General features: G+C 37.1%; 3 protein-coding genes across 5 annotated transcripts in view; all 3 read left to right on the top strand.

Moving 5' to 3' along the window:
* rb1 (retinoblastoma 1) overlaps nucleotides 1-5,144 on the top strand; it is a 36,934-nt gene extending 31,790 nt beyond the window's left edge. Inside the window, exons 20-27 of the mRNA XM_067424524.1 lie at nucleotides 346-491; nucleotides 1,277-1,381; nucleotides 1,521-1,634; nucleotides 1,778-1,905; nucleotides 2,155-2,185; nucleotides 2,275-2,417; nucleotides 2,499-2,545; nucleotides 3,827-5,144. Coding sequence (XP_067280625.1) covers nucleotides 346-491; nucleotides 1,277-1,381; nucleotides 1,521-1,634; nucleotides 1,778-1,905; nucleotides 2,155-2,185; nucleotides 2,275-2,417; nucleotides 2,499-2,545; nucleotides 3,827-3,897 — 785 coding nt within the window. The 3' untranslated portion in view covers nucleotides 3,898-5,144. The remainder of the gene's footprint in view (nucleotides 1-345; nucleotides 492-1,276; nucleotides 1,382-1,520; nucleotides 1,635-1,777; nucleotides 1,906-2,154; nucleotides 2,186-2,274; nucleotides 2,418-2,498; nucleotides 2,546-3,826) is intronic.
* A 65-nt stretch (nucleotides 5,145-5,209) lies between these two features.
* On the top strand, nucleotides 5,210-8,134 carry cysltr2a (cysteinyl leukotriene receptor 2a). Its single transcript, XM_067424526.1, has 2 exons — nucleotides 5,210-5,679; nucleotides 6,445-8,134. Exons 1-2 carry the CDS (start codon nucleotides 5,529-5,531, stop codon nucleotides 7,485-7,487), a joined length of 1,194 nt encoding a protein of 397 aa, XP_067280627.1. The 5' UTR covers nucleotides 5,210-5,528; the 3' UTR covers nucleotides 7,488-8,134.
* Nucleotides 8,135-10,752: 2,618 nt separating this feature from the next.
* dub (duboraya) lies at nucleotides 10,753-26,978 on the top strand. 3 transcript variants are annotated; one of them, XM_067423348.1, is made up of 7 exons: nucleotides 10,753-10,873; nucleotides 21,610-21,696; nucleotides 23,538-23,615; nucleotides 23,765-23,827; nucleotides 23,929-24,129; nucleotides 25,863-26,421; nucleotides 26,556-26,978. In XM_067423348.1, exons 1-6 carry the CDS (start codon nucleotides 10,868-10,870, stop codon nucleotides 26,409-26,411), a joined length of 984 nt encoding a protein of 327 aa, XP_067279449.1. In that variant the 5' UTR covers nucleotides 10,753-10,867; the 3' UTR covers nucleotides 26,412-26,421; nucleotides 26,556-26,978. The 3 variants fall into 3 exon arrangements, with proteins under 3 accessions (XP_067279449.1, XP_067279448.1, XP_067279450.1); XM_067423347.1 differs by having other exon boundaries at nucleotides 25,863-26,417; nucleotides 26,556-26,974; XM_067423349.1 differs by lacking the exon at nucleotides 21,610-21,696 and having other exon boundaries at nucleotides 10,771-10,873; nucleotides 25,863-26,417; nucleotides 26,556-26,974.
* Nucleotides 26,979-27,113: the final 135 nt, after the last annotated feature.

Raw genomic sequence — 27,113 nt, 5'->3', positions numbered from 1 at the left:
TAGTTCTAAACGCTATTGCGAAACTAACTTTATAGCGGTTGAACAGAGCACTGCAGTTCTATCTCATTTTAACTACAATCAAATGGATTTCTCCCCTCATTTTGCAACTGCGCAGCATTTTATTCTTTCTGCTCAGCCGTGGCATCAAAAGTGCACGGGTGTGCTTGCACGCAGCTTAGAGGAAACATTGATTTGAAGGTTGAGTGAGTCCCATAAGACAATCAAATATGTTGCATTTGCTTAAATCATCCTTAAATCATTATATACATTCGTTGAGTGTCATTAATTACATCATAATACCACTTTTCTAAATTGTTGTTTTTCATCCTGCAATGGTTTCTGCAGTGTACAGGATGGCCTACCTGCGACTGGAAAAGCTATTCTCGCACCTGCTGACCTCACACTCAGAGCTGGAGCCTATAATATGGACCCTTCTTCAGCACACCCTCCAGAACGAGTACGAATTAATGCGAGACAGACACTTAGACCAGGTACTACCAGTTATTTTTATCCTAAACATTATAATATGCTAGCCTGACGTGGTCATACTCAATTCTAGTCAGAATATGAGTCTGAAACTGCTCCATTGGGATGTGATTATGGGGCATGTTTCAACCGAACCAGGAAAGACCTCAATAGGATAGGCCTTCAACAAATCAAAGCAACGAAGCGGCGCATTGTCAAATGTCAACAGAGCTCAACTGCACTGTGTTGCCATGTCCGCGTTTTTTTCCGTGGGTTTAAGCGACTATGATGTGATGTATAGACCCATGAGTGCAAATTTTAGCAGGCAACCTTGCCAAAATTACACATTTTAGCCCCCAAACACCATTTTTGGCAACCCTGTCTGCACGCGCTGGAATAAACAATCTTTGCTGGTGTTGTAAAAAAAATTAAAGAATTTAATGATACACAGAGTACTTACCCAACATGATCATCATTTCTGAGAGAAGTTGTCACGGTGAATGCAGATACAAACAAGCTCTCCGTTTAGGATTCGATCAATATAATCCAAGCCCCTTTGATGACGTGCATGATTACGTTACTGTTGATCATCTGTCCGTCATCGTCTAAAGCCCGCCCTGATGATTTCATTGGTCCGAACAGTTTCTGTTCGCGGATAATTACTCCTCTATGGATCGAGGCCAGACCGAACTGCTCGACCTAAAACTTTTGTGGGCGGGGCTAAGTTCGGCTGGCATCCAGTTTGCATTTGTTTTTTTTGCTTTGTGTATGTTTTATAAACTTGACCTGCTCCTTCCTCTGTTCATTGCAGTTGATTATGTCTGCTATGTATGCCATATGCAAGGTGAAGAACGTGGACTTGCGCTTCAAAACTATTGTGACCGCTTATAAAGAGCTGCCCAATACTAATCAGGAGGTGAGAGTCAATCTGTCTTGTTCGCTTTCCAATTATTTGTTTCAGAAGATCAAGTATATTAAGAATTAATTGAATTGAAAGTGACATTAACAAACACAAAACAACCCATATCTCTCTTTAATTTGTCCGGATCTGTCAGACATTCAAGCGTGTGCTGATCAGAGAGGGTCAGTACGACTCCATCATTGTCTTCTACAATCTGGTCTTTATGCAGAAGCTCAAGACTAACATTCTTCAGTATTCCTCTCCTCGGGTAAGACTTGGTACCTTTTACACTTTTGTTGAATACTTTCTTGTGTTCTACTGCCCCCTAGTGGCCTGAAATCATTCAACTGAACAAAAGGGCTCCTATAACAACTTGTGGTTGACTTGAGTGTGTTTCTGTTTGTCTCCCAGCCACCACCTCTGTCCCCCATTCCTCACATCCCCTGCAGCCCCTATAAGAACTCTCCTCTGCGTGTGCCAGGCAGCAATAACGTCTACGTCTCCCCCTTGAAAAGCAGCCTCATGACACCACGGAGCAGGTCAGTGTTCACTTCTGTCATTACATTCGGATGATTGTCTACTAATTTTTGGCATCCAACTTTACATTTTAAACCTTGAATTGTGTGTAGACTAGATAACTTTATCTTTTGCTGTGAGGCGGTATGATTAGTGAGGTTGACTAGTTATCCATTTTTTTATATTTTGCAGAAAAGCTTTAACTTCAAATTACTTGGATTTATGTGTTGATTTGTACTAATTGTATCTTTTCTTTGTGGTTTCCTGGACAGAATTCTTATATCTATTGGCGAATCCTTTGGGGTTAGTGATAGAAAGCACTTATTAAACTTTCAAACTATTTTAAATGTGTTAGACTCGATTTAAAAAGAAAAATCTCTCCATCTCAACAGTCTGCAGACAAATTTCAGAAGATCAATCAGATGGTGAGCAGCACTGATTGGTCCCTCAAGAGGCGTCTGGATGGAGGCTCCGCCCTCAAACCCCTGAAAAGATTGCGCTTTGACATGGATGGACAAGATGAAGCTGATGGAAGGTGGGATTCATGTTCTGTTGTTTTTCAGTTATCTATCCAAGTCTGAATCCAGTGAATCATTGAAATTTGTTTCATTTTTAGCAAATCAAGTGGCGAGTCAACGCTGATCCAGAAGCTGGCTGAGATGAGTAAGTACAACCATTGTACATGTCTGAATTGTAAGCTGGATTTCCCAGAACCACTTAGAAACTTTGCTGTCACACTTCTTCCTGTCTAGGCATGACAGATTTTTGGCAAAATGTCAAATGGTGGTGTTTACTATATACTTCAAATCAGTGTAGGCGGTATGACAATTCTGAGTTAACAAAAGGATCACACAATAGGAAAATCAATGAATAAATGGGTTATATGCTAACATTCAAACGTTTGGGGTCAGTAAGAATTTTAATTTTAATTGATCAAAAATGGACTCCAAACAGTGATACTTTTGAAATATTATTTTAATTCATTGTTGGAACACAATGTTTTTAATTTTAAAATGTAATTTATTCCTGTGATGGCAAAGCTGAATTATTAGCAGCCATTACTCCAGTCTTCAATGTCACATGATCCTTCAAGAAACATTTCTTTATGCAGCTTAATTTTTTTGGGAGAAGCTGAGATATATTTTGATTCAAGTTTCTTTAATGAATAGAAAGTTCAAAAGAACCGCATTCAAAATCTTTTGATAAAGTTTTTACTGTTTTGATCAATTTGCCCTCATAAAAATATAAATTTCTTTTAAAAAAAAATCGTACTGAAATTTTGAATGGTACTGTGCTTTAAATTAGTTTTGAGTAATCAAATTAATTAAATCCTTCAGAAATAAATAAAAGCTTATTTCTAACTTGATGGATGCAAACCAAAAGAAACATTTGTTCATAAATAAATTATAATTCTAACATCAGCACAATAAAAGCTTTACAACATAATGACACAAAAACACTGTTTCCAAAATAAATTCCAAAAAGCACAATTATTTTCAACATTGATAATAAGAAGTATTCAATAAGCAGCAAATCAGCATATTAGAATGATTTCTGAAATATTGTTTCTGATCGTTCAGCTTTGCTTTGACAGGAATCGCATTTTAAAATAAAGACTAATAGAAAACATTTTTTTCAAATTGTAATATTTCACAGTATTTTACTTTATTTTTGTTCAAATGAATTCTGCCTTTGTGAAAATAAACTCTTACCAACCCCAAACCTTTTAAATGATAGTGTTCCTCTTAATAATAATTAAGAATTACTAGCCATACTATTACATAGCATATTTTCTAGCTGAACATTTAATGAATAAAACATATTCTATTCAGCCTATCTGGATTCAGAATCCTAGCAAAATACTGTAGCCAACATTTTTTTGCGTATAATCTACCATCACGTGAAATGCTATTTTTGCCTAACTGTTTGTTCTCTTATCTTCAGGCTCGACACGTTCTCGTATGCAGGAACAGAAACTGAAGGAGGAGTCTATAAATGAACATCCAGGACCCTAGATAAACCCTCTCTGCACTGCTTGAAGAAAAAAACCACTCCGCCATCAACAGGAAAGGCTGACATCCCTAGGTGTTTTATGTTACTACATTTTAGACTCTTTGACCTCTTTTAGTAATTAAGAGGTGCACTGCATTTCCTGAAATGGCACAGGTTCTTTTCCAGTGTTATTTCTTTTTAGTTTGTTTTTAAGCATCCATGAAGGAAGTTTTATTCTTTATTTTGTAGTTGACGTTGTGGTAGAGGAAATAACATGAAGCATACCACTTAATTAATCTACAAACATATAAAAACTAGCGGGTTTAGTGTGTCATGATGATAATTTATTGTTTTTTGTTTTGTTTTTTTCCACTAATTCTAGAGCTGCCTGCTTTTCCTCGTTGTACAGGAAATTGTGACTTGCATAGTGTTTAAGATCAAATTGTACACCAGCGTTTGCTTTAATCATGTTTTAGGTGAAGACGTCACGTCTTTTGTTAATTGTGAACCCCGCTTGTGGCCTTTCTCAAAGCATATCTTTAAGGGACTCCCTATTTTGCGTGATAAAAGTAAATGGATTGTTAATTTTGAAACTGTATTATAAATTTGTTGCGGTTTAAGCATTACTGGGCTTTTAGGATGTAATTGTTGTGGATGTGCATGTGCGCGGTCTTACCTTTTTATGTTCTTCTTGGGCCGTATTGATGTTTTTGCTATTGAATTTTAAGATCGTTTTGAGCTTTTGTTACTAATATTCAGAGAATTATGTTATACCTCAAATGTTCTTTTTGAAAAATTATGTTTAACAACTGACTTCTTTAAGAAACATGAAGTGTCCTGTTTTTAATTCAAGGGAAACAGTGGCACCTTGTTGCCACAAGCTGAGACTGGCTATAGCACATGGTGCTAAAATGATTAATTGCATTTCTCATTGTGTTTTGTTTTTTAATCGACTCTGTTTAGGCAAGTGTCTGCAGATTTATTCCCTACCGGAATGCTGTTTGTCAGGAACTGTTTTGCTAATGTTGTGTTTTGAAGTTCAGAGAAACCATCCCTTAGCTGATTTTTAGACGTTTTGTACTCACTGCTTCCCAATAATTAATATTTCATAGGTGCATCATTTCAATACGATCATGACTCATACTGGAACTTGTCTGTATGTAAGTTAGTTCATTTAAATTCCACCAGCACATCATTTATGGGTTGTCAAAGACGCTCACAAAGGCTCTGCTTTGTCAGCAGTAGTTTCTTTTTAAAAGGTTATCGGGTCATCATCATAAGCGGTGCTTGTGATCAAAGAGAAAATTTAGTGCAGCACAGCTGTGCGGCTTAAATTACATATCACCAGAGGAACTGAATAAAGGGGGAGGGAAAAGTGCACATCTGCATAAGCTGTTGTGGTTTAAAGGTGACATGCACAATGCTGAATAACCAGTGTTTTAGTGCTTTGCATCTAAATGGTCACAAATAAGGATAAGCTTTGGACTTGGACCTTTCATATATGCTGTATATCAGGACATTATTCAAAACACTTTGAATCGAAAGCAATTGAAAGGGCTGCCATACTGAACTATGCACGTAACAAGTCCTGTTATAGGACGGCTGTTGTTCTTCGAGAAGGAAATGAATCAGTCCTTTTGAACTGATTAAAGTGATGATGGGGAGGTCGTTCTTGGGACATCCTCCTCCTACTGTGTTTTGTACCTCACCTCCTCTAGCCAAACCAACACAGCGTTGTCAGCTACTAGTGACAAAACTGAGCGCTTTTGGAAGACCTGATTTTACCTGTTCACACTGCAGAAAAGGTAAAGTATTGCTATTAAAGTTTACATGTCTCATTAGTCTTCAGTTTCCTTTAAATCACAGTTGTTACTGTTCAAAACTATATAACATTTGAGAAGTTATTTATTTTCAAAAGGCTTTTTGCTTACTGGGTATGTAACGGAGATTGTTCATACTAGACTTGAAAATCCTGTTTTGCCAAAAGCAAATTGGAATGGCAAATGCTAAATACAGTAAAACTTCCAGTAAGAATGTAAAGCACTTGCACTTTTTAAAAAGGGGGGGTTCTAAAGGGTTTTTTGTAGTTATGCAATAAAGTATCATCACTTGTTCAGTAAACATTTCTTGAAAGAAATGCTTTTGCCTTTGTTTGAAGAATATTGTAATCTGAAGAACCTTTTTTCCACTATAAAGAATGAAATGCAATGGAAAGTTTCCATGGATATCATGGAACCACCGATGTCGATACACAACTTTTATTTTTAAGAATTTTTGTTATGATACTAAGGTAATGCATACTCAAACTAAAAAAAGGCAAATATGGACAAACCCACCACTGGGTTTATTTAATTAAATGAAATTATCTTTTTTTTAATTACATTTAAAAAAAAAAATCTTTTTAGATTCTCAAAGTTATAGTTTAGTCAAAATGTCATTATTTCTTCTTTCGTCCATACAGTGAAAGTCAATAAGGTCCTATATTGTTTTTGACAAAATGTTCTTCAAAATATCTTGACTTTTTTTTTTTATCACTAAATCTTCAACCAATCCTTGTCGTCTTTCCCCAGGAAAGGACATGAATCTGTCTTTTCCAGAGCTCAGGGAAAACGTCTCCTGCTCAGGCTTCAGCAACACCGATAACTTTAAACGCCTAGTGTACCCTGCAGCATACATACTGATTTTTGTCCTGGGACTCGCCGGTCACTCTTTATCTATCTGCGTCTTCTTCAGCCAATGGAGGACCCAGAAGGGTTTCAGTCCAGTCAGCCTGTTAATGGTGAACCTGTTAGTGTCCGACCTGATGCTGGTGTGCTCTTTGCCCCTGAGGATCACTTACTACATGCTGAATTCCCAATGGCTGTTTGGTCACATCGCCTGTCAGTTCATCTTATACGTGTTTTATCTCAACATGTACAGCTCTGTGTATTTTCTAGTTGCCCTGAACGTCTTGCGTTACCTGGCACTGGCACGGCCATACCTGTACGTACGCATACAGACCCACTACGTCACGGGTATCGTGTGTGGCCTCATTTGGGTCTTGATGGGTTTGGCCTGCAGTCCGCTGTTGTTCTCTAAGAAAAGACATCAAGATGAAGACAGTTCTCGATGCTTGGAGTTGGCGGTGGACAGCGTGGACCGATTGCTCCTTATCAACAACGTCACGTTTCCGGTGGGCTTTGTGGTGCCCTTGGTGGTCATCATTTTCTGCTCCGTCTTTGTCGCCAAGAATCTTCTCAGGCCTAGTCCTGCACTAGGTAGGACCAGACCTTGTAGGAAGAAAGCGTGCGCACTGGTGATCATCAGCCTTGGGATCTTTCTGGTGTGCTTTTTACCTTATCATGTAGTGCGGACAATCTTCTTATCCGCTGAAAAGCATGTCAAGCTGAATGGTTTCAAAGGCTCATGTGACTTTATTATGGTAGTCCGCAAGGCTGCCGTTGTATCGCATTGTTTGTGCACAGCTAACAGTTGTCTGGACCCTATCCTTTTCTTCTTCGTCGGGGAAAATTCCAGATCTTTCTTCGCTAGATGGACAGGAGGAAGAAGAACTAGCGCTTGTGTTGCTGGGAGAAACCCACAGCAGGAAGAGTTACAGGTTTTGCAGAAGTAAATGAAACAAGGCTGAACAGATAACAAAGAACAGACCAGAAGTACCTCATTCTTCTGGCTACTTCATAAATACATGTACAACACAAAGAGATTGTTTTGACTGACTAACCTTTTGGGACGTTTACACTGACAGTGTTTAAAGGAATATTCTGTGTTCATTACAAGTTAAGCTGAATCGACATTGTGATTAACACACAAAACAATTTTGACTTGTCTTTTGCTTTTTCAAAAAAAGCTAAATTCTGAGTTATAAGGAGGAAATGTGAGTGAATTATGCTAATTTAACATTAATAGATGTTAAAATGTTACTTCCAATAGTCACATGATGTAAACAAAATGCATGTTAACATGATTTGACTGCGTAAAAGATTGTTATTAACATTAACTTTTTAAGGATCATTTGGTGACAAGCAAATGTGCTTTTATGATATTAGAAGCTTTAAATCCTCTAAAACTGGCCCCATGTACTTCTGTTGTAATGGTACACTCAAGTTATGTAGGAACAATTATATTTACGTGTTGAACGCATCTGAACGTCACTACAAAGAGAGGGGATTCTGGATGCATGCAAGTTGTGTGTACAAAATATATAGTATTGTACAATTATGATTTACTGCACTTTCCTAAATTAATTTGAATAAAAGCATAAACAAGCAAAAAAACACAATGCTATTTATTTATTCAATATTTTGTAGAAGTAGAATTGTAAAATCTTGCTAATTTTTTGTTGTAGAAAATGTGCATTATCATCTTTCTCTGTCAATTGTGATTTGAACGCTCCTAACGCTGTAATTGCAGCTTCCCTAATCTAAATGGAGGACTTCAACGTACCCTGTATGCCCCTACCATAACCTAAATATTTTGTCTTTTCTTTTTTTCTTTTTTTTGATAACATGCCACCGAAGTTGTTGATTGAGCTTAACTTGTATTGAACCAGCTATCTTCCTTCATCTTATTTTAAAATGTATTAATTTAAAGTTGTTTTCTTAATCAACTCCATATTTAATTCAATCAGGCGGCAGATCACTGAATTATGAAAGCTTGTTTCCATAAGAATAAACACATTTTTATTCTTTTTTTATTCTTATTTTCTCAGAATGATTAGTTATAATGTCAGAATTGTGAACTTTTTTTCATAATTGCAAGTATATTGCTGCATCCCAATTCAGAGGCTGAATCCTTCAAAGGGTGCATTCGAAGGCCAATATTATGACCACGGCGTGATGAAGGCTGTCCCAATTCCAGAGCTCCTTCAAATGCGGCTCCAAATTCCTCATTTGTTTTCTGTGAAAAAAAGGATACAACAGATGGACCTGTCATCATTGGCACGCAATGAATTCTGGGATAGGCAAGGTGATTCATTGAGTGCCAGTGATGACAGGATTTTTTTGAGAAATTGCTGAATTAAACCTATATTGAGTTTCAACTTACTTGAATATCTAATGATACAAATGTAAAATTAAGAGGATCTCAACCACCACCAATGTTCAGCATCCACCTTGATAACGCAATGGCAGCCATATTGCCAGGATGTCCACTACACACACCAGATAGCCTTTGAAGTCTATGTCCTTCAAAAGATGCAGCCTTTCACAATTCTGGCTTTATATCTCGCAAATCTGTGAAAAAAAGTCAGAATTGTAAGATAAAAAGTTGCAGTTATCTTTTAAATTGTTTTATTTCATGGCGGAAAACAAGCTTCCATTATCCAAACACCATTGTCTTCCATTGTTATTGCTGCATTGCATTGCTGCGCATTTACATAAAGTTGAAATTTGCTCAACTTTGTAGCTTTGCTAGTGATCGCTGTAGCTGTAAACCACCTGCTTTCTAAAAATGAATACATCCAAGTTAACTTTTTAGTGCAAAACACTGTTAGCGCCAATGCCGCCTCAGTATTATGGTGTTAAAAGAATCACGCTATTTAGGCAGCATGTTACATCCATATGGAGTGTTCATGGCTTCATGCTATATGTTTTCAATCTCTTAAATTGTGTTGGTCCTTCAATGACATTTCACATCTCTCTGTACATCTTTGGCACGTATATCTGCAGAGTCCCACCATCTTGAAGTCTGTGTGATCAGGAAGCCAAATACTGCAAGTAAAGCATGTGCTTTCTGCACACTCCTGGTTCTCGCAGCTCTCCTTGCACATTACTCTTTTTAAGTGTGCATATTTGTCTTTAAAGTTATATGGTAGATGTCTGCTCTGTTTATTTTTCATTGTGTTCACACGAGGAAGCTCGATTTTGTGTAGCGATATCAGTTTATCTTTTTTTTTTTTTTTTTTTTTTTTTTTTTTTTTACATCTGCACATCCTTCCACTGATCATGTTTGAAATAATGGTCACAGTAAGTTCATTAGATGCAGCATGGAAACCGTTTCTACGGTGATTGTTTTGTTGATATAGGATGGTGTTCAGTCGGTTTAAAAAAAAAAACTTCCTCTTTCATTTCATCCATAAATGGAAATTATGTCACTAAACCGATGTTCTCTTACTCAAGCCCCTCCCATTATGTTACATGCTGAGCAACCTGCTTTAAGTAAATTGTGCCTCAATCTTGCGATATTCAGACCTAGACAGCATTTTTGTGTAGGCTACTGCATGTGCAGAAGTTATTGCCATTTAAATGCAAGCTGTCTAGGTAGCCAGCTTGCTTAGTCAGTAAATCACGTTTGTTGGTCAGCTAGAGATTTTAAAAGGTCAAAGGACTAGGTTTTTCTAGTGAAAGTTTTCAGTTCAATTAAACATTGGTATAGCAAACTCTGATATCAATAACATGAAGGATGTTAGGGGCCAAATTTAAACTGCTACTGAAACTACAGTCAGGTATCTTCGGGCATTCTTATTCGATCCGTGACACGTTCGTCGTGTGATGTAAACTGCGCCCATGAGGGGGCGACCTGCTTATGGGACCTGCTCAATGTAGAATAAAACTTTTTTTTGTTGTTATTACCGGTATACAAGACTTAGCCTATGTCTGGAGTCTTAAATACATGAACATTATTTTAATAATTTTCATCAAGCCCTGTCATTTGTGCAAAACGTTTTCCAAAGCATGCACACCTTAGTAATAACGGTATTTGAAGCATTTGATTGGATATCTTAGCTATAGTTTCTGTAATCTGGGAACATTTGAAAGAAACAATAGGCCAGTTCTTGCAACAACAGCTCTTCTAGCTGTGCATGGCTCAATCTTTTGACCATAGAAATGTTGTAAGAGTCAGACCTAAATATAACTAAAGACCACCCTCTTGACTTCTGAGAGAGAGCGCGTGCACACTTTGCGCTCATGTGAGGAGAGAGAGTGCGCGTTACTTCAGCAAGTGTCACACCAAAACAGCGACAATACATTTAGAAGACGCCAACAGCACTGGAAGATGGAGGTATGAAATTATGTACCGTGAGTGTGCTTGCGCTTCACACTGTTTGTTGTTGCGATTTTTTATACTTTTTTTCAAACTGCAAGTTGATTATATGCTCTTCACATGTGGTGTTGTTACATAGTAGCCTAAACAACAACTTGTTCTGTTGCATTCCAGTCCATGAGATGCCACGAGATAATTCAAGACGTCAAAGCTTCAATTTATAGATATCATAGACAGCTATAACTGCATTATGCAGTTTTCCGTTTTGATTGTACAGTGGGGTTCAAACCTATGCAATCACCAGTAAAAAGCTTTTTGCATTTTTATATTTTAATACATTTTCATTACAAATGATCTAACCAGCTCAACATTGAGAAAATATTAGAAATATTTGCATTCATTTTAAAAATGCCTTAATATTAGTTTGCTTTATGTCCATTTGCTTTAATGACAGCAGCACTAAATCTGCATTCTTGTGTGAAATCTGATTATATTATTTAATAGTTTCTCAAATCTTCTTGAATGTCTTATTCATTGTTTGACAATTTTCTGAATCATAAAAAGTTTTGATGTTTTGACCCCACTGTTTGACTTAAAAATAAGTTATTGCACGTGCAGTTTTTATTCTCCTAAATGCATAACATTTCTTCTACAGACAAATTATGCTTTAAAAACTAACCTCAAAGTGTGCTCTCTTAGTTGAGAGATAATAAACGGTTTACATTCCACATACTCTCAGCAGGTATTTGTCCATGTCGTATGAGTTTTGAGTAAGTGGGTGAAAGATTAATAAAGTGTCATGGCTGTGGCTATGTCATTCAGATTTCTCACCCCACTTGCAAACCTCCATCAGTCATAATTACATAAACTTGGGTGCCAAGGCTCCTCTCATCAGTTAACTTTTAATTGTCTCAGTGACTTTTTTAAATAGTGTTTTGACCAATGAATCCTATTGCCTTGACACTGCCTCCCTTACATGTCTCAAGTTAGAAAGAGTATAAGTATGACTGGAATAACAGAAAGCTAACTGACACAGGAAGTGGTGTAACCTCATCCGTATGACAGACTAAAATGGCGGGGATGGATGGTGTACCCACGTGCTTGTGTTTGTATGCACATATATGCTTGTGCTTGCAGATTTGACCACTGATTTCAGCATAATTTGCAATCAATTGAAAGTGGCTGAAGGCTCTTATTACATTTTTTCATTAATGAATATTTAGACAACCATCGTGAAGAGCTTTTGACGACTTTATTTGTGATTAGTGCACCTTTAATGGGTAAATTATGGGAAATTTTAGTGCTGTCAAATCAATTAATCACATCTAACATAAACGTTTGTGTTTACATTATATATGCAGGTGTATATCTAATTATATTGATATATATATTACACTGTGTGTATGAACATACAGTATGTACACACATGCATATATATATATATATACTTTGGTGTTAGATGTGATTAATCATGATTTGGGAGTGGGAGTTTTTGTACTATGTTTGTCCTATAGTAGACTGGGTAAACCCAGCCTGATCTGCCGGCAATTTGATTTCGCCCGACAACTCGGTCTGGAAACCTGTACATTAATTTTTACTGCTTCTGTTACACTTTTGCGGGAACCAATCACAGGCTGGTTTATTCACCTGGCGTACTATTGGCTGGTTTAACATGACGACAGATTGAGGAACGATGGGTCATTGCCTGTTGAGGACGCCTCTTGCATAATGCATACAGAGTCATTTGAGTTATGCTCGTTGATCACGCCTCTTGTGGTCTAATTGATTGAAGGACTATCCAATTGCGTACAGAGTCATTCAAATAATGCTTGTTTATCACATCTCTTGTGCAGTAGAAAATACATAGCAGACCCCCCTGAGACCAATGTTCAATCTTAAATTGAGCTTGGTTAGACAACCTTTACGGTGTTGCCAACATAGCAACTTGGATGCCAGATTAGCAACTTTTCAGACCCCATTCCCAACTTTTAACTAAAAAGGCAACTAGCGAGAAATCTAGTGACTTTTTGGACTGCTGGTTTACATGTCGTCGGTCATCATATATTGTTTCCATTGTCTGACAGAATATATGTTAATGAGAACAGCTTCACTGGACATTCGGCTATATATGTTATTCAAATATAGTGTGTGAGCACGGATTAGGATAGAAAACTGATGCAAATTGCAGACAGTTAGAGCATTAGGTCATCTAGCAACATTTAGCTACTTTTTGAGCTGGCTTTATCTACTTTCCATTTAAAAACGCTGGCAACACTTGTCCTATGTAGTCTTTATATATTACGTGCCAATTAAGTTGCCATAAGCCAATTAAGTTGGCTTTGTAAATGTCACAATAATAAATAGCTAGGCTACCTTAATAAAATCCCTAAATAGCACTTAAGTGAGTTCGAAATAAAGGCATAGAAATCCATCAATTGACATTGACATCATTAAGGTCTTTTCCCTAAAATGAAATTAGGATTTGACTAACAGATTATATTTCTATAAAATGGGTATTCTTAATTTATGTGGGGTGGGGGGGGGAAGTGCCTTCTATGCAACTTTTATGTGGAAACATCTTAATTAGACTTAACTGGGTTGAATGTTACTCATCAATCAATATCGTAGTGCTTTATCATGTTGTATAATTGCTGATCATGGAGGCTGTGGGTACATTGTGGCTTTCCACAAAATGATTGCATTATTATTAACAAATTGAATGTGCTGGTGCCTCTTGGGAACTGAGTGTGTAACATACAAAATTGCATGTGGTTCTATTGTCTGGTTTGAGAAAAGCTGTGTGTTTACTCAGATATGCAGTGGCAAATTGCACAAATATTGAGACTGGTGTAAAAGAAGACCAAATAAATTCGCTTCTCATCTCATTTTATTATTATAGTAAACGTTTGCATTTTAAGCCAGAGAAACCATTCTCTGTGAATACAATCTGAGTAGAGCCACATTTAAAGATGATTTAATTCCTGCCATCACAGAATGTACATCGGCTGCTATAGGAGTTGTGATTGACTGCATTTCTCTGTCATATTGACTCTCAGAGCACTATACCGCGTGGACTTCTGGTTATTTAAGTTGATTATCTCCTGAATGTCAGCTATGTGAGCATGCGGGTCAGTGTCAGTCCCACCTCGGCAGCTGTTAGGGCGACGGCCCTCTCTTGTCTGATCTGTACGCAACCACACAGTTTGCTCATAGATGACAGAGATTTGGAGAAGGGAAATGTTATTGCAACATGACATTAACCGACTACAAGCTTCCTCCTCAAAATACATTTGTTGTTCTCTTTGTACTGAAGATTTTTAAGGAGAACAATTATTTATTACCTCATAAAGAACTTTGTGCTGGGAGACTGAGAGAGCATATGGGTGTGAACCTGTCCCAACCACCAATCAAAATTCAGGGACATGACTTCATTTGGAGTATTAGCAAATGATGTAAATTCTCAGTGCAGCTGTCTTAAGGACACAATGTCCTTTTTTTCTTTTCTTTTTTAATGCCATGTTTCATAAAAGTGTCGTTTGGTTCATAGCGGTGTTACTGTTAGGTAATGGCCGTTCCATCCATGCAAACCATGTAGATTTCAGATAAGTGGAGACAGGTCGTCCTGTCACAGGATGTGGATGCCTGTGCCGCTGTAGATGGAGTCATACTTCTGGAACAGTGTGTGATTGATTCAAGACCTGGACCCTGATGGGATATGGGTGTGAGGTGGAGTCCGTCATCATAACTCACTGACTCACACCAGAGTGTTTCGCGAAAGCACGACTTTTCCAACACACCTTCCATGCAACATATTCTGAGCCAGAAGATGAGGTCATAGTACTCGGGCACTCCTGGCAAGAGATCGCTCTAGAAGAAAGCGATTGTCCTTGATCTCTGTTGCATATAGTAAAGAAATGGTGGCTTTAAATGTGGTGGTATTTTTACACAAACATGCATTACTGTGGCGGTAAGAAACCTCAAATGCTGGTGTCTTTTAAAGTGTTATTCAGGTAGATAGTTGTACACAAATATAGACATTTAAGCTAACTTTAACCAAAGAGGTCAAGGTTTGGCTAGTTAGCATGACCCAGCTAGACCAAGATACTTTGAGGAATGTCTCTCAATGATTTTAGTTTTTTTTGTTTTTGTTTATTCAATTTGCTATTTGACTATTTCTTTAAAAGTTTGAAATAGTGTGTGTGTGTGTGTGTGTGTGTGTGTGTGTGTGTGTGTGTGTGTGTGTGTGTGTGTGTGTGTGTGTGTGTGTGTGTGTGTGTGTGTGTGTGTGTGTGTGTGTGTGTGTGTGTGTGTGTGTGTTGGCTGCATATCACAGCTCAAGATAGTAGGTAGTGAAAGACTTAGGACTGTGCTTACACTTGAGGTGCCATGAGCCTCTCAAATACTGTCAGAATGTCACAGATATTGAAATGAGAGCTTTCCAGAACAGGGCAAATGACGATGAGGGTCCTGCACTAGACAGGCTCCCAATGAGCTGGGCAGGAAAGCTAACATGTAGTTTTCTCTAAGTACTACAGACCTCTTTGAATTGAATAAATTGAATATTTAAGTTTAATTTGCTTTCTTAAAGAGAGAACTGACTGTAGAAGGAGACTAATGCCCATTGTTGAGTCCCAATGTTGATAAATATTCTACTTCTAAATTGCATACTGACATGTTTTGAAAAGCAAGGACAGTTTATGCAGGTAAAACCATCTGTGATCATGGCATTCCGTATTGCATATGCTTTGGGCCTTAACATGGAAAGGCTCTGTCTTTTCCCTCCTGCGCGTCCTCTCCCATTGGGAGACATGTTTCAGTGTGAATTGAATCATGGCTTTTTCCTCATGTTCTTCAACTCTCTGACATACAACAGATTCTTTGTGAGACACTAATAAGATTCTGTTTTTTACTGCCTCTGTTACAATCAGTGTTGTGTGTACTGGTAGATTTATAAAGTGAGCAGGGTGTTTGGGTTTGCTTTTGGGTTTTTTAAGTCTAATGAAGTTAATGTTCCAGACCAGTCACGTTTGATGTTAGCTTCCAGGTCAAAGGCAGATGGAACACCACATAGATGCAAAACAATACTTTTAATCAAATGCATGTGTGGTTCTAGTATTTATAAAAACCAGTTCACATCATAGGCTCACAGCTCTTTAAATTATTGTAATATATTTAACAAAAATATATATATTTCCAATGATGGCAAAGCTACATTTTCAGCAGCCAAAAAAAGTTAATGGTCACTTTTGATCAGTTTATTGAATCCTTGCTGTATAAAATAATACGTTATTTTAATCTACTGACCCTAAACTTTTGAATGGTAGTGAAATAAGTATTACAATAATACAGAAAAATATACATTTGTTGTAGTTTTTAGAGTGATGAAAATATAACATCTCTTTGTAGGCCAAAACGCGGAAACGAGTTAGCATTTTAGCACTTCCGATTTTGGATTCAGCCAATTGTTTTTTTAATGGGATTTTGGTTTAATTGCTGAATTAAGGTTTGTGGTGAACACAAGCTCAAGAAACTTTCACGCTTTATTCTACAATATAAAAATCATCAGTATTACCCCACCCGTGATTTTTTAAAAAGCTGTTGCATGTCTTGAAAAAGGCAGTTGCTAAAAAGTGGCTAAATCGGACTATAGAGGCAGTCGAAGAGATTAAACATCATCACGGCGAACGTCTTGGTTACGTATGTAACCCTCGTTCCCTGAAGGAGGGAAGGGTGATGCCTCGTCGGAGTACGTCTCTGTTACGTATGTAACCCTCATCTTACGCCACATCATCTTACGCCACGTCGGAGTACATCTCGGTTACGTATGTAACCCACGTTCCCTGAAGGAGGGAACAGAGACGCCACGTCGGAGTACTGACGAATAGGATTCCTATTCGTCGGTACTCCGACATGGCATCGAGAGTGACCGACTGAATGGGAACAGGTAAACTCAGTCCGCTTTTATACAGCCTCATTATGCTTATAACTGTGCTCTTATAAACTGTCTGGGACTAACTCAAAGTTTCTGGGAATATGTTTTAGATAAGAGTCAAAAGCTTACTGATGTTGGTAATCATGGAACCGTGGTGTAGTTAATTTATAGCTTACCTTTAGCTTTTTACTTCAGGTACTTCAAAATTCATACAAAATACATATACATACATACATATTCATGTTAGTTGTGTTTATCTGTAACAATTATCTTGATGGGCCATATCTGGGCAAACAATATGTTGCTGTCCTGGTAAACTTTTGTTGATCGCAGAGCTTGTTTTTTGCGATTAAACCAAAAGCCTAATGGAAAAATCCTATTGAGTTTTTCTCGAGGGAACCAGTGTGATGCTAGCGTCATACCTCACAGCTCCATACATGCAATTACTGTTACAAACTGAAAATGGGGATTTTGCTTTTGTAAATTGTTACAAAAATGTAATGGTTTACATTCTGTTTAATTTCGGGTTATGAATATCACATACTGTAATATGAACATTTTCATACTGTAAAATATTTTCTTATCTAATTTTTTACTCCCTTACGCCCTCTGAAAAGACACCCCTGGTCACAGCGTGGCTGTTAAAGAGGAAATGCAGACGAAATACCCCAGAGTCCCTCTTACTTAGATGTTTTTTTACACATAACTGCTCTCACACTCATGACGGCCTTGTGTTTAATGAGCTGATTCCTGCTCCAGCACTGCAGTGTGGTAAAAACGAATATGTCATCATGAGCATGCCTCTGTTTTTTGGAGATCAAGCTCATGCTGAATTGATTACACTTTGTGCTGTTTGTTGCGTTGTTTACTCGCTGTGTGTCATCTGACTTCTGCCAACTGTTGTAGGTAAAGTAAGCTTTGGAATGAATCTGTGTTTTTGTTGCTTACACATGGTTAATAAGGAAGCAAAAGTGTTGGAGAAACTATGAGTGACGATTGCAACAGTGATGACATGTTCCCGGGTCATCTTTGCAGATGCGTGTGTTAAACGTGTGCAAAGCACAGCTGTGCCTGTTGGGCACACACACATTCAGACACAGATATGCTGTAAATCTCACCACCCACTGGGTCTCAAGGGAAAAAGCTGCCCGCACCCTGCCTTAAATGAGTAGTATTGAGATCAAAGCCCCTTAACTTAACATGTGAGATTCACGGCGCATGCATTAAAGGGATAGTTTACCTAAAATTGAAAATTAGCCCGTGATTTACTCACCCTCAAGCCATTTTAGGTGTATATGACTTCTTTCAGACAATTGGAAATATATATAAACCATGTCCTGGCTCTTCCAAGCTATATAAGTTAGTGAATGGAGGACAACATTTTAAAGCCAGTGAAGTGCATACATCCATCATAAAAGTAATCCACACAGATCCGGGGGCTTAATAAAGGCCTTCTGAAGTGAAGCAAAGTATTTGTGTAAGAAAATCAATGGACTGGAAACTAGCTAATGCTAGAAAATGTATAATGTATAGGGTGAATTCAGGTTGATTGGGTCACTTTTTTCCATTTGTCTCAATGGTAAAAAATGGCCCAATCAACCTGAATTCACCCTAACATATGCTGATAAATAACATTAGAGCAATACCTTATTTAAATAAACTATTTGTTTTTTAATGTATGACTTCCATTAGCACTGCATCTATAGGGGCTACCATTGTTGTTCCGCAGGCTATGTGACGCCAGAGCTCATAACTGGTCAGAGTATGAGTTCAAGGGTGGGATGTCAAGTGTTTGACTGCTGTTCCAGTGCATTCAACGGGTTGAAGGTTGGGAAAACACAGCTTTTTTGCTAAATTTATGATGGATGGATGACAATTTTGTCCTTCATTCACTGCCATTATAAAGCAGCTTAGGAGAGCTTGGACATTTTTTATCTACCTCCAGTTGCATTTGTTTGAAAGAAGAAAGTCATATACACAGGCAAATTAATCACAGGCTAATTTTCATTTTTGGGTGAACTATCCCTTCAAGCTTTTTAAAAGTAAATACCGCACTGTTTATGATTTATTTTCATGTTTTAGGTCTTCTCCTCTGTAAAAAAATATTCCCCCAGAATAGAGCAAAAATACATGCTAACAATGGCAGATTATGTCAATCAAATTATGGAAATCAGTGTTTTCTCAGTTGCTGTTGTTTAAAATAGCATGCATGCTCTTACGTTGCATTTCAGGCATGGGAGCTCTGCTCAAGGGGCGGTTCAGTCTCTAGGGCAGGTCCTCATCATCTTACCATGTTGTTTTTGGCGGTTAGCATAAAACTGTTAATTTGTCAGTGACACTTAGAATTTCTAGGAACGTTTCATGGGGGTCACACTGGAGAACGCTTTCTCAGGCTGGGTTCTGCTGTGAACTGGGTGGGAAAATAAATCTTAAGCTTATATCTGTTTTTCTTTTGAGTAGTTTTTAGTTTTCCTGTAACAGAATGCTGAAGAAAAAAAACAGAATATCCAAGTATGAGGGATGCACTGGGATGCACACACATCAGTGAATCCTAAACATTTTTTAGGAGTTTTCACCGAACAAGCTTTTTTTCTCTCCATCTTGGGCACTAAATAGGGCAAATGATGTCATGATGAGATGGAATGCTTTTATCTTAAAGAGGACTGGATCTAGTGAAGCTGGAACACATGGGCAGCAGACACAGGCACGACTGAGAGAAACAGACAGAAAGAGATGGGGGGGGGGGCTTTTAAACAAGTTAACAGGTGTCTTTTTTGGCCCTATAATGTACCTAATTTTTAAAAGGGCAACCAGGCTCACTTAGGGAGTGTTCACACTTGTTGAGTTTAGTCTGATTAAAACAAGCTCTGGTGCGATTGCTCTGTTAAGGCGGTTCACTTGAAGAAGTGTGAACGGTACCAACTGAACCCTGGTACGGACCAAACAAACAGACTGAGGACTCCACCTTTTCAGGGGATCTCGATCCGTTTCCAAATGATCTCGAGTGTGGTTCAACTAAAATACGAATCAACACGAACTGAAAACAGGATGTGATGTCCCAAGATGTGAAAACCTCAGGAAAACCTGGTTCCTCTCATCATAGTTGTGATGTTGCCCATATAGTTCGGTACAGGCATCGGAACTCTTTGCCGCAGATTTTTGTTTTTGTGCAACAGAGGAATTCCTGCCATTGTTTTGACGCCTTTACGCATTTTATAAGCTCTGTGTGATGTTTTTTTTTTTAGCTATAAAAATACCATGTACTCACATACAACAAGTGCATTTAGCCCGGCAGACAGCATTGGTTTGGATGTTTAATAAGTTTGGTTGCAATATATATATGTCATAAAAGCAGTTTTGTTTTGTTTTGTATCTTTAGGTTCTGTGTTAAAAATGAACGTTAAGCAAACCAGTCCAGGACTTAATGTATCATTCTCTTTTGGTCCAAAACACACACACACACACACACACACACACACACACACACACACACACACACACACACACACACACACACACACACACACACACACACACACACACACACACACACACACACACACACACACACACACACACACACACACACACAAAGAGATCTGAACTACAAGTGTAAACACACCATAAGACAGGTAAGCAAGACACGACAAAATAATAAATAAAAAAAAGACATGTTTTAGCTTAGTAGCAAAGATTCTTGTTCAAATCCCAACCTAATATGTACATATTGAAATTAATATAAAATTATATTAAAACAGCACCATTGTGAGTGCGGTATTGCTTTTATAGAACAGTTCAATTAATATTATTTTAACGGTAGGGTAGGCAAATTATTTAAAAACACTTTTTTTGTTGTACTGGTTGAAACACTCTTCACATCCTGATAGCAATCAATAACTGAAGAGGTCTAAATATTAAAACGTACATATATCTTCTGTGGAAATCACAGGACATCACTTTTTTTTGTCCAGTCGGTCCAAATTCAATTATACAATGTCCTACCTGCCTGTCAACTCTGTGTACCTCCACGCACCTAGACCTAAGGTAATTTAACACAAGTCTTTAATGTTTCAACTCTTTGATAATGCTTCTGATGTTAAGCTCCTAGCCTGTTCAAGCACACTTCCTGTTTTTGACATGCTTTATATATATTGACTCAGCTTAAGTTGCCTCATCATTGTATAACCAACATCCTGTAGGGTATAGACTGCTTGCAGCTTAGTGATGGTGGGTTCCCACAAAGCTAAGTGTCTGAACGTCTTGATGGCAAACAGTTGTTTGAGCCCATAGACATTGCCTCACCCCAAAAATACCACATGCGCATTCTGCTATCACTCTCGACAAGGCAAACTGGTTTCCCTTCACTGATAGTAAGAGTGCTAATGGTCATAAATGGAAGCCTGTGGATGAAAGAGCCTGAGAAGGGGATGATAAAAGTGGGCTGATGTCATACTGACCGTGTCTCCCTTAGGATAGTTTCTCAACGATTTCTTTTGAAATAAGCTTTTTTCATCATTTTTCTCTGAGCGTTCACAACTCGCGTGGTTTCCTGTGGTGAAAAACAAGACTTTTCTCAGCCTTCTCTGTGAAAGTCAGAAATACAAAATGGCAATTAGACATCTCATAGCATACTGAAAAGAAAAGGCCTAAAAACCTCAAATTGGAGCTGTTCCTTTGGACTTTGCAGTATTGTGTTCTTCAATCAATAAATTCATTTTAAAGTGATTTGCCCTGAATTGTTAATGACATGGTTCAGAAATGCTGATAATAAATCTAAAAGAAGGGGGCGTTCTCATTCATACACTAATATTTTGTATTTCAGGAGCATTCTGTTGTAAAAAAGCGCTCTGTGGCTGAACTAGCTGGAAAATTCAGTTGTCCAATACCCCATACGGCAGACGCTGAAGTGGTGAGGTTTCATATTGTATGATCACATCCTCTCTGCTTTCGCACTTCAAATTCCTAATATGTCCCATGGCCTTTTTCTGGAAGTTCACAAAGTCTGGACAACTTGTTTTTTCTGCTATTGCTTAGTTGTTGTTTTGTTTTTAATTTTGTCTTCAGTTTTTCTGCTTTTTCCTCATTTCCTTTGAAATTCCATAAAAAGCAATTAACCCTTAGTGTTGACAAAAATATGTCCCAAAAGACTAAGTTTTAAAGAAACAAACTCCACAAATGATAAATGACATTAACATTTTCCATAGTTTTGGTTAATTATCCAAAGCAAAAGAATACTTACATTCTAAGATCCAAGATCCCTATACTGCAAGATAGCATAACAGTACTTATGAATGTATGATTTTGTAGAACAGACCTGTCACCTGATACCCTGTGTGCACATTTAAACAGAAATTGTATAATACAGGGGGAAATCTCAGAGATTTTCTAGGTTAATTCTTCCTCCATCCCCTGTATTTCAGACAAGGAAACAAATTTCCCTGTCTCATTCTTTGGAAAAATTCCACAGTGTATTTTTGTTTTCGTGCCAGCCAGATTTTTTTCCTTATGAATGTACGACTCTTGTTATGTCCCAAAGTTTTAATCTTAAGACTTTAATGTTAAGGTTGTGTAAATCCTCACTGCTCGGCAAAGTGTCATTCTATCGCTTAGGAAACAGACACCGAAGCAAGGCGTACTTCAGCACAGATATTAATAAGAGTGATCGTTATGCAATGCAGAAATACTACGCTGCATGCCTGTGCAGGTGACAGATGGGTTATCTTGATATCTATGTTTTTACCGCTATCTTCCTTCTTTTTCATCTTCATCTTTTTCATGTGCTGTTGCTCAATATGTTAACCTTTCTCAAACATTTTCTCATTCCAAATGATGTGTTGTTGTTATTGTTTGTCACAATATCCATTTGATCCACTTTTGTTCATAATCATCAAACATTTTTTGTTTTGTCTATGTTTGATGTAGTCATGTTTCATTTTTTAGATATGGTTGTTTCAAATATTTGTATACATTTATTTTGATTTACCTTTTGATTTTCTTTCATATTATGTATTTAAAAATATTGATTCATTTTTATTTTTATATTAGAATTTGTATTTATTTTATTTTTTATAAATATTAAATATTTTATTTTAAATAATTATATAAATTATTTTCAGTTTTTTATATATTTTTATTAATTAATTTATATATATATATATATATATATATATATATATATATATATATATATATATATATATATATATATATATATATATATATATATATATATATATATATATATATATATATATATATATATATATATATATATATATATATATATATATATATATATATATATATATATATATATATATAATTTGTAGTCATATGTATTGTTTTTAAAATATAGAACTTTTTTTAAATCATTCACTTATATTAATTTATTTATTTAACTCTAATTAGACTATTAGTAGACTGTTGGTGTGCTTAATATCTGCTAATGCTTTATTTTGATGGTTTCCCAGACATTCAAACAGACATAACTGACAATAAGTAACTTTGCAACTACATGTCAACATATTCTACTAACCTTAACAATCTACTAATACTCTAATGAGGGTCAGTTGACATGTAGGTGCATGCATGTTACTCATAGTCAACAGAATGTCTAAAGGGTCCAAATAAACTGTAACCGTACTTTTTTTATTATTGATAACTAGAATTCTGTGGAAGTATTTTGGTGGTAAGGTATACAGTGGCCAGACATGTTGAAGCATGTAGATCTGAGCTCTTGTTTTGTTCCAGAACAAGCCTGTGAGGAGGAGACCCCCACGCACGCTCCAGCTGTCTGCTAGCAATGATGCAGCTCAAGGCCAAGATGAGGTGAGAGGATAAATGAAGAGTTAAATGAATTTACTCTGAATTCAAATATTATTCTTAGTTAAAGGATGCAATGCTATTTTATTACATCTAGAATGTATTATCTTTACATATCCTTAAATGTTTTCATATTATATAACAATTTTTTTCAGAAAGGTGCTGAAACGGTATTACCCAGAAAGAATAGAAACTCTGCCCTTATTGAAAAACTGCAGGTTTGTTGTTCACGTGTTCCCTAATCTTATACAGCAGTGTTTCCCTCTAGTGGACAGAATTCAGTATTGCAGTAAGTGATTTTCCATCTCATTTCACACAGGCCAACCTTGCGCTTTCTCCCACGGGGCCAGTGCCCTTCCCAAAGAGCCCAGGGGTGTTGAAGCTACCGGTGCCGTCCTTCTCCCCTGGCTCTCCCAGCAGCCCCTCAAGTCCTCCTGTAACTGTCACGCCCAAACAAGAGGAAACTCCTGTCAGTTTTGAGAATCCCTCAGAGGGAACTGTTCTCAAAAGCATCAATAAGGTTTGAGGCTTTATATCATTTCATATGCCAATGAAATAAAACTGTAGACATTAAAGAGATAGTTCACCCAAAAAATGTAATTATCGCATCATTTACTTACCCTCAAGCCATCCTAGGTGTATATGATGTTTTTCTTTCAGATGAATACTATCGGGAGTTACACACAGAGAAAAAGGGTGTCAAAATTGTACCTTTAGGGATACAACAACTTGTCGCTGGGGCAGTACCCTTAAAAGGAAAACTTTGTACCTTTTTTACTCCTAAAAAGTGAAAATTAGTAAACTAATATTCTAAAGGTATACCTTTTGAGTACAAATGCGTATCTTAAGGTACTACTATGAATCTTTTTGTGGTAAAAATGGTACAAAGTTGTCCTTTTGAGGGTACTGCCCCAGCGACAAGCTTTTGTACCCCTAAAGGTACAATTTTGACACCCTTTTTCTCTGTGTGTATATTAAAAATATCCTGGCTAATTATAATTATATACAAGCTTTATAATGGCAGCCCAAAGTTTGAAGCCCAAAAAAGTGCATCCATCCATTATAAAAGTAATCCACATTGCTCCGGGGGTTAATTAAAGGGTTAGTTCACCCATAAGGGTTAGTTGATTCGTGATTCGGATCACCAATGTCACCTGATTTCAGCAGTTTGGCAGTTTGACACGCGATCCAAATCATGAATCAATACGCTGATTCATAACCGTTCGAATCTTTGTTTGAGGATTGAAAACACACACGGAAGAGAAGACAATGCTGAATAAAGTCGTTGTTTTTGTTATTTTTGGATGAAAATGTATTTTCGATGCTTCAAGAGATACTAATCAACTAACTAATGTCACATATGGACTACTTTGATGATGTTTTTATTCCCTTTCTGGACATGGGCAGTATAGTGTGCATTCACTTTCATGAATGAACAGAAAAGCTCTCGGACTAAATATAAAATATCTTAAACTGTGTTCCGAAGATGAATGGAGGTCTGTGGAACGACATTAGGGTGAGTCATTGATGACATAAATTTCCTTTTTGGGTGAACTAACCCTTTAAGGCTTTCTTAAGCGAATCAATGTGTTTGTGTAAGAAAAATATCCATATTTAACACGCTATAAAATAAAATATCTAGCTTTCGGCAGAACCGCCTTCTGTATTTAACTTAAGAAGAAAGTGTAATGCCTCTCTAATCAGCAATTCTAACTGATTACACCATGGCCGACGTGTTAAATATTGATATTTTTCTTACAAAAACCCATCGGTTTGCCTCAAAAGACCTTTATTAACCCCCGGAAGCTGTATGGATTACTTTTATAAAATGTCTTATACTGTACACCTTACTACCCTTACACCTTACCCCTCCTCACCTTTTTATGCTGAGTAAATCATGGGGTAATTAAAATTTTGGGATGAACTGTCCTTTATAAAAAAAGATGGACAAGAAAAATTAAGTCAAAATATCCCATAAGGGGTCGTTACCGATTATTTGGAGTGAGAGTCTGTGCAGTAGTGATCCTGAGGTGGAGCCATGGTATCAACAGTGCTCTATACTCCCGCAAACTCAGTCATAAGCACAGTCACAAGCACTGTCAATCATGACTTTACACCATGTTTTTATAGGATCAAATTGCTAACTAAAACCAAACTTACTGGAAAAACAAATCTATATAAGAACTACCTAAAATGACATCTTTGGAAAAAAAAATGTTTTTAAATTTAAATGTGTTTTTTGAATCTGCACAGGGTAGAGCTCGACATTCCATCAAGCGGCGGCCACCGTCTCGCCGACACAGGAAGTCTAGTGCGGATGAAGAGGCGGATAAAACAGGCTCAGACACCCTCGAACCCACGACTCCAAACGGGCACGAAGGAGATGTGTTTGAAGAACAGAAGACACCCTCAGACACTGATTCTCTATCCTCTAAAGAACAGGTTGAGCAGAAAACTAAATCGACAGATTCAGAGAAGGTGGAACCAGAGGAAAAAGTGGAGACTGTGACTTCAGAAAAGGAACAAGAGGAAAAAGTGGAGACTGTGGAGACTGTGACTTCAGAAAAGGAACAAGAGGAAAAAGTGGAGACTGTGACTTCAGAAAAAAAAGAGGGGGAAGAAAAAGAAGAGAAGGCAGAAGAACTAAAGGAAGAGAAAATTGAGGCTGAACCACAGCTGGCTAACAGTACAGAAGAAACACGTGAAGAGCCAGTCACGGTACCTCCTGAAAAACCACAAACAGATCTGGACACAACAGATGAGAAAGAAGAGGAACAGAAAGAAGATGAAGTAAACAATTAGAACCAAGTGAGTATGTGCTTTATGCGAGCATTTACATATTTAGCTCTAGGATGAAGGGATCAAGGATAATGCCATACTGGCATATCTTTGTTCATTATATAAGGATAGACTTATTGTTTAATTTTTTCTCATTATATTTTGCAGGGATTTAAAGTCTCTAATTGAGAAAAAGGTCAGTCCAACTGCCTCACGGAGAAGAACTCTCTAATCTCACTGCTTTACTAAAGCAAAGACATGAGGAGAAGATGTAATGTGAATAACCTGGTATTAGACTTCTAGTCTATGTCAAACATTTGAGTTGTTTGAATGTGGAAGTGAAGCCTTCAGGTGCAGAGGACAACAGTATTTTACCTTCTGTACAGTTGTGTTGATGTTTTGATAATACCTCTGTTCTGAGCCGCTTGTATGAATTTACACGTAAGTTTGGTTTGACATATATACTTTTTGTATATAATTATTTGGACATATTTTTTATTGTTTGTTGCTGTATTTCATCAAAATTGTGCGGTTTTTGAGACTTGCAGAAATTAAAAATGGCAATGTGAAAAAAAAAGATTGGATAATGTTTTCTCATATTACAGTTTCATGTCCAACAAATATTGAATATACAAGTCCTTCTCAAAAAATTGGCATATTGTGATATATAAGTATATAAGTTCATTATTTTCCATAATATAATGATACAAATTAAACTTTCATATA

Source organism: Pseudorasbora parva, chromosome 18 (genome assembly GCF_024679245.1).
Source record: "Pseudorasbora parva isolate DD20220531a chromosome 18, ASM2467924v1, whole genome shotgun sequence".
NCBI classification, from domain to species: domain Eukaryota; kingdom Metazoa; phylum Chordata; class Actinopteri; order Cypriniformes; family Gobionidae; genus Pseudorasbora; species Pseudorasbora parva.
The sequence above is the reverse complement of the archived record's forward strand: the minus strand, read 5'-3'. Positions and strand labels throughout refer to the sequence as shown.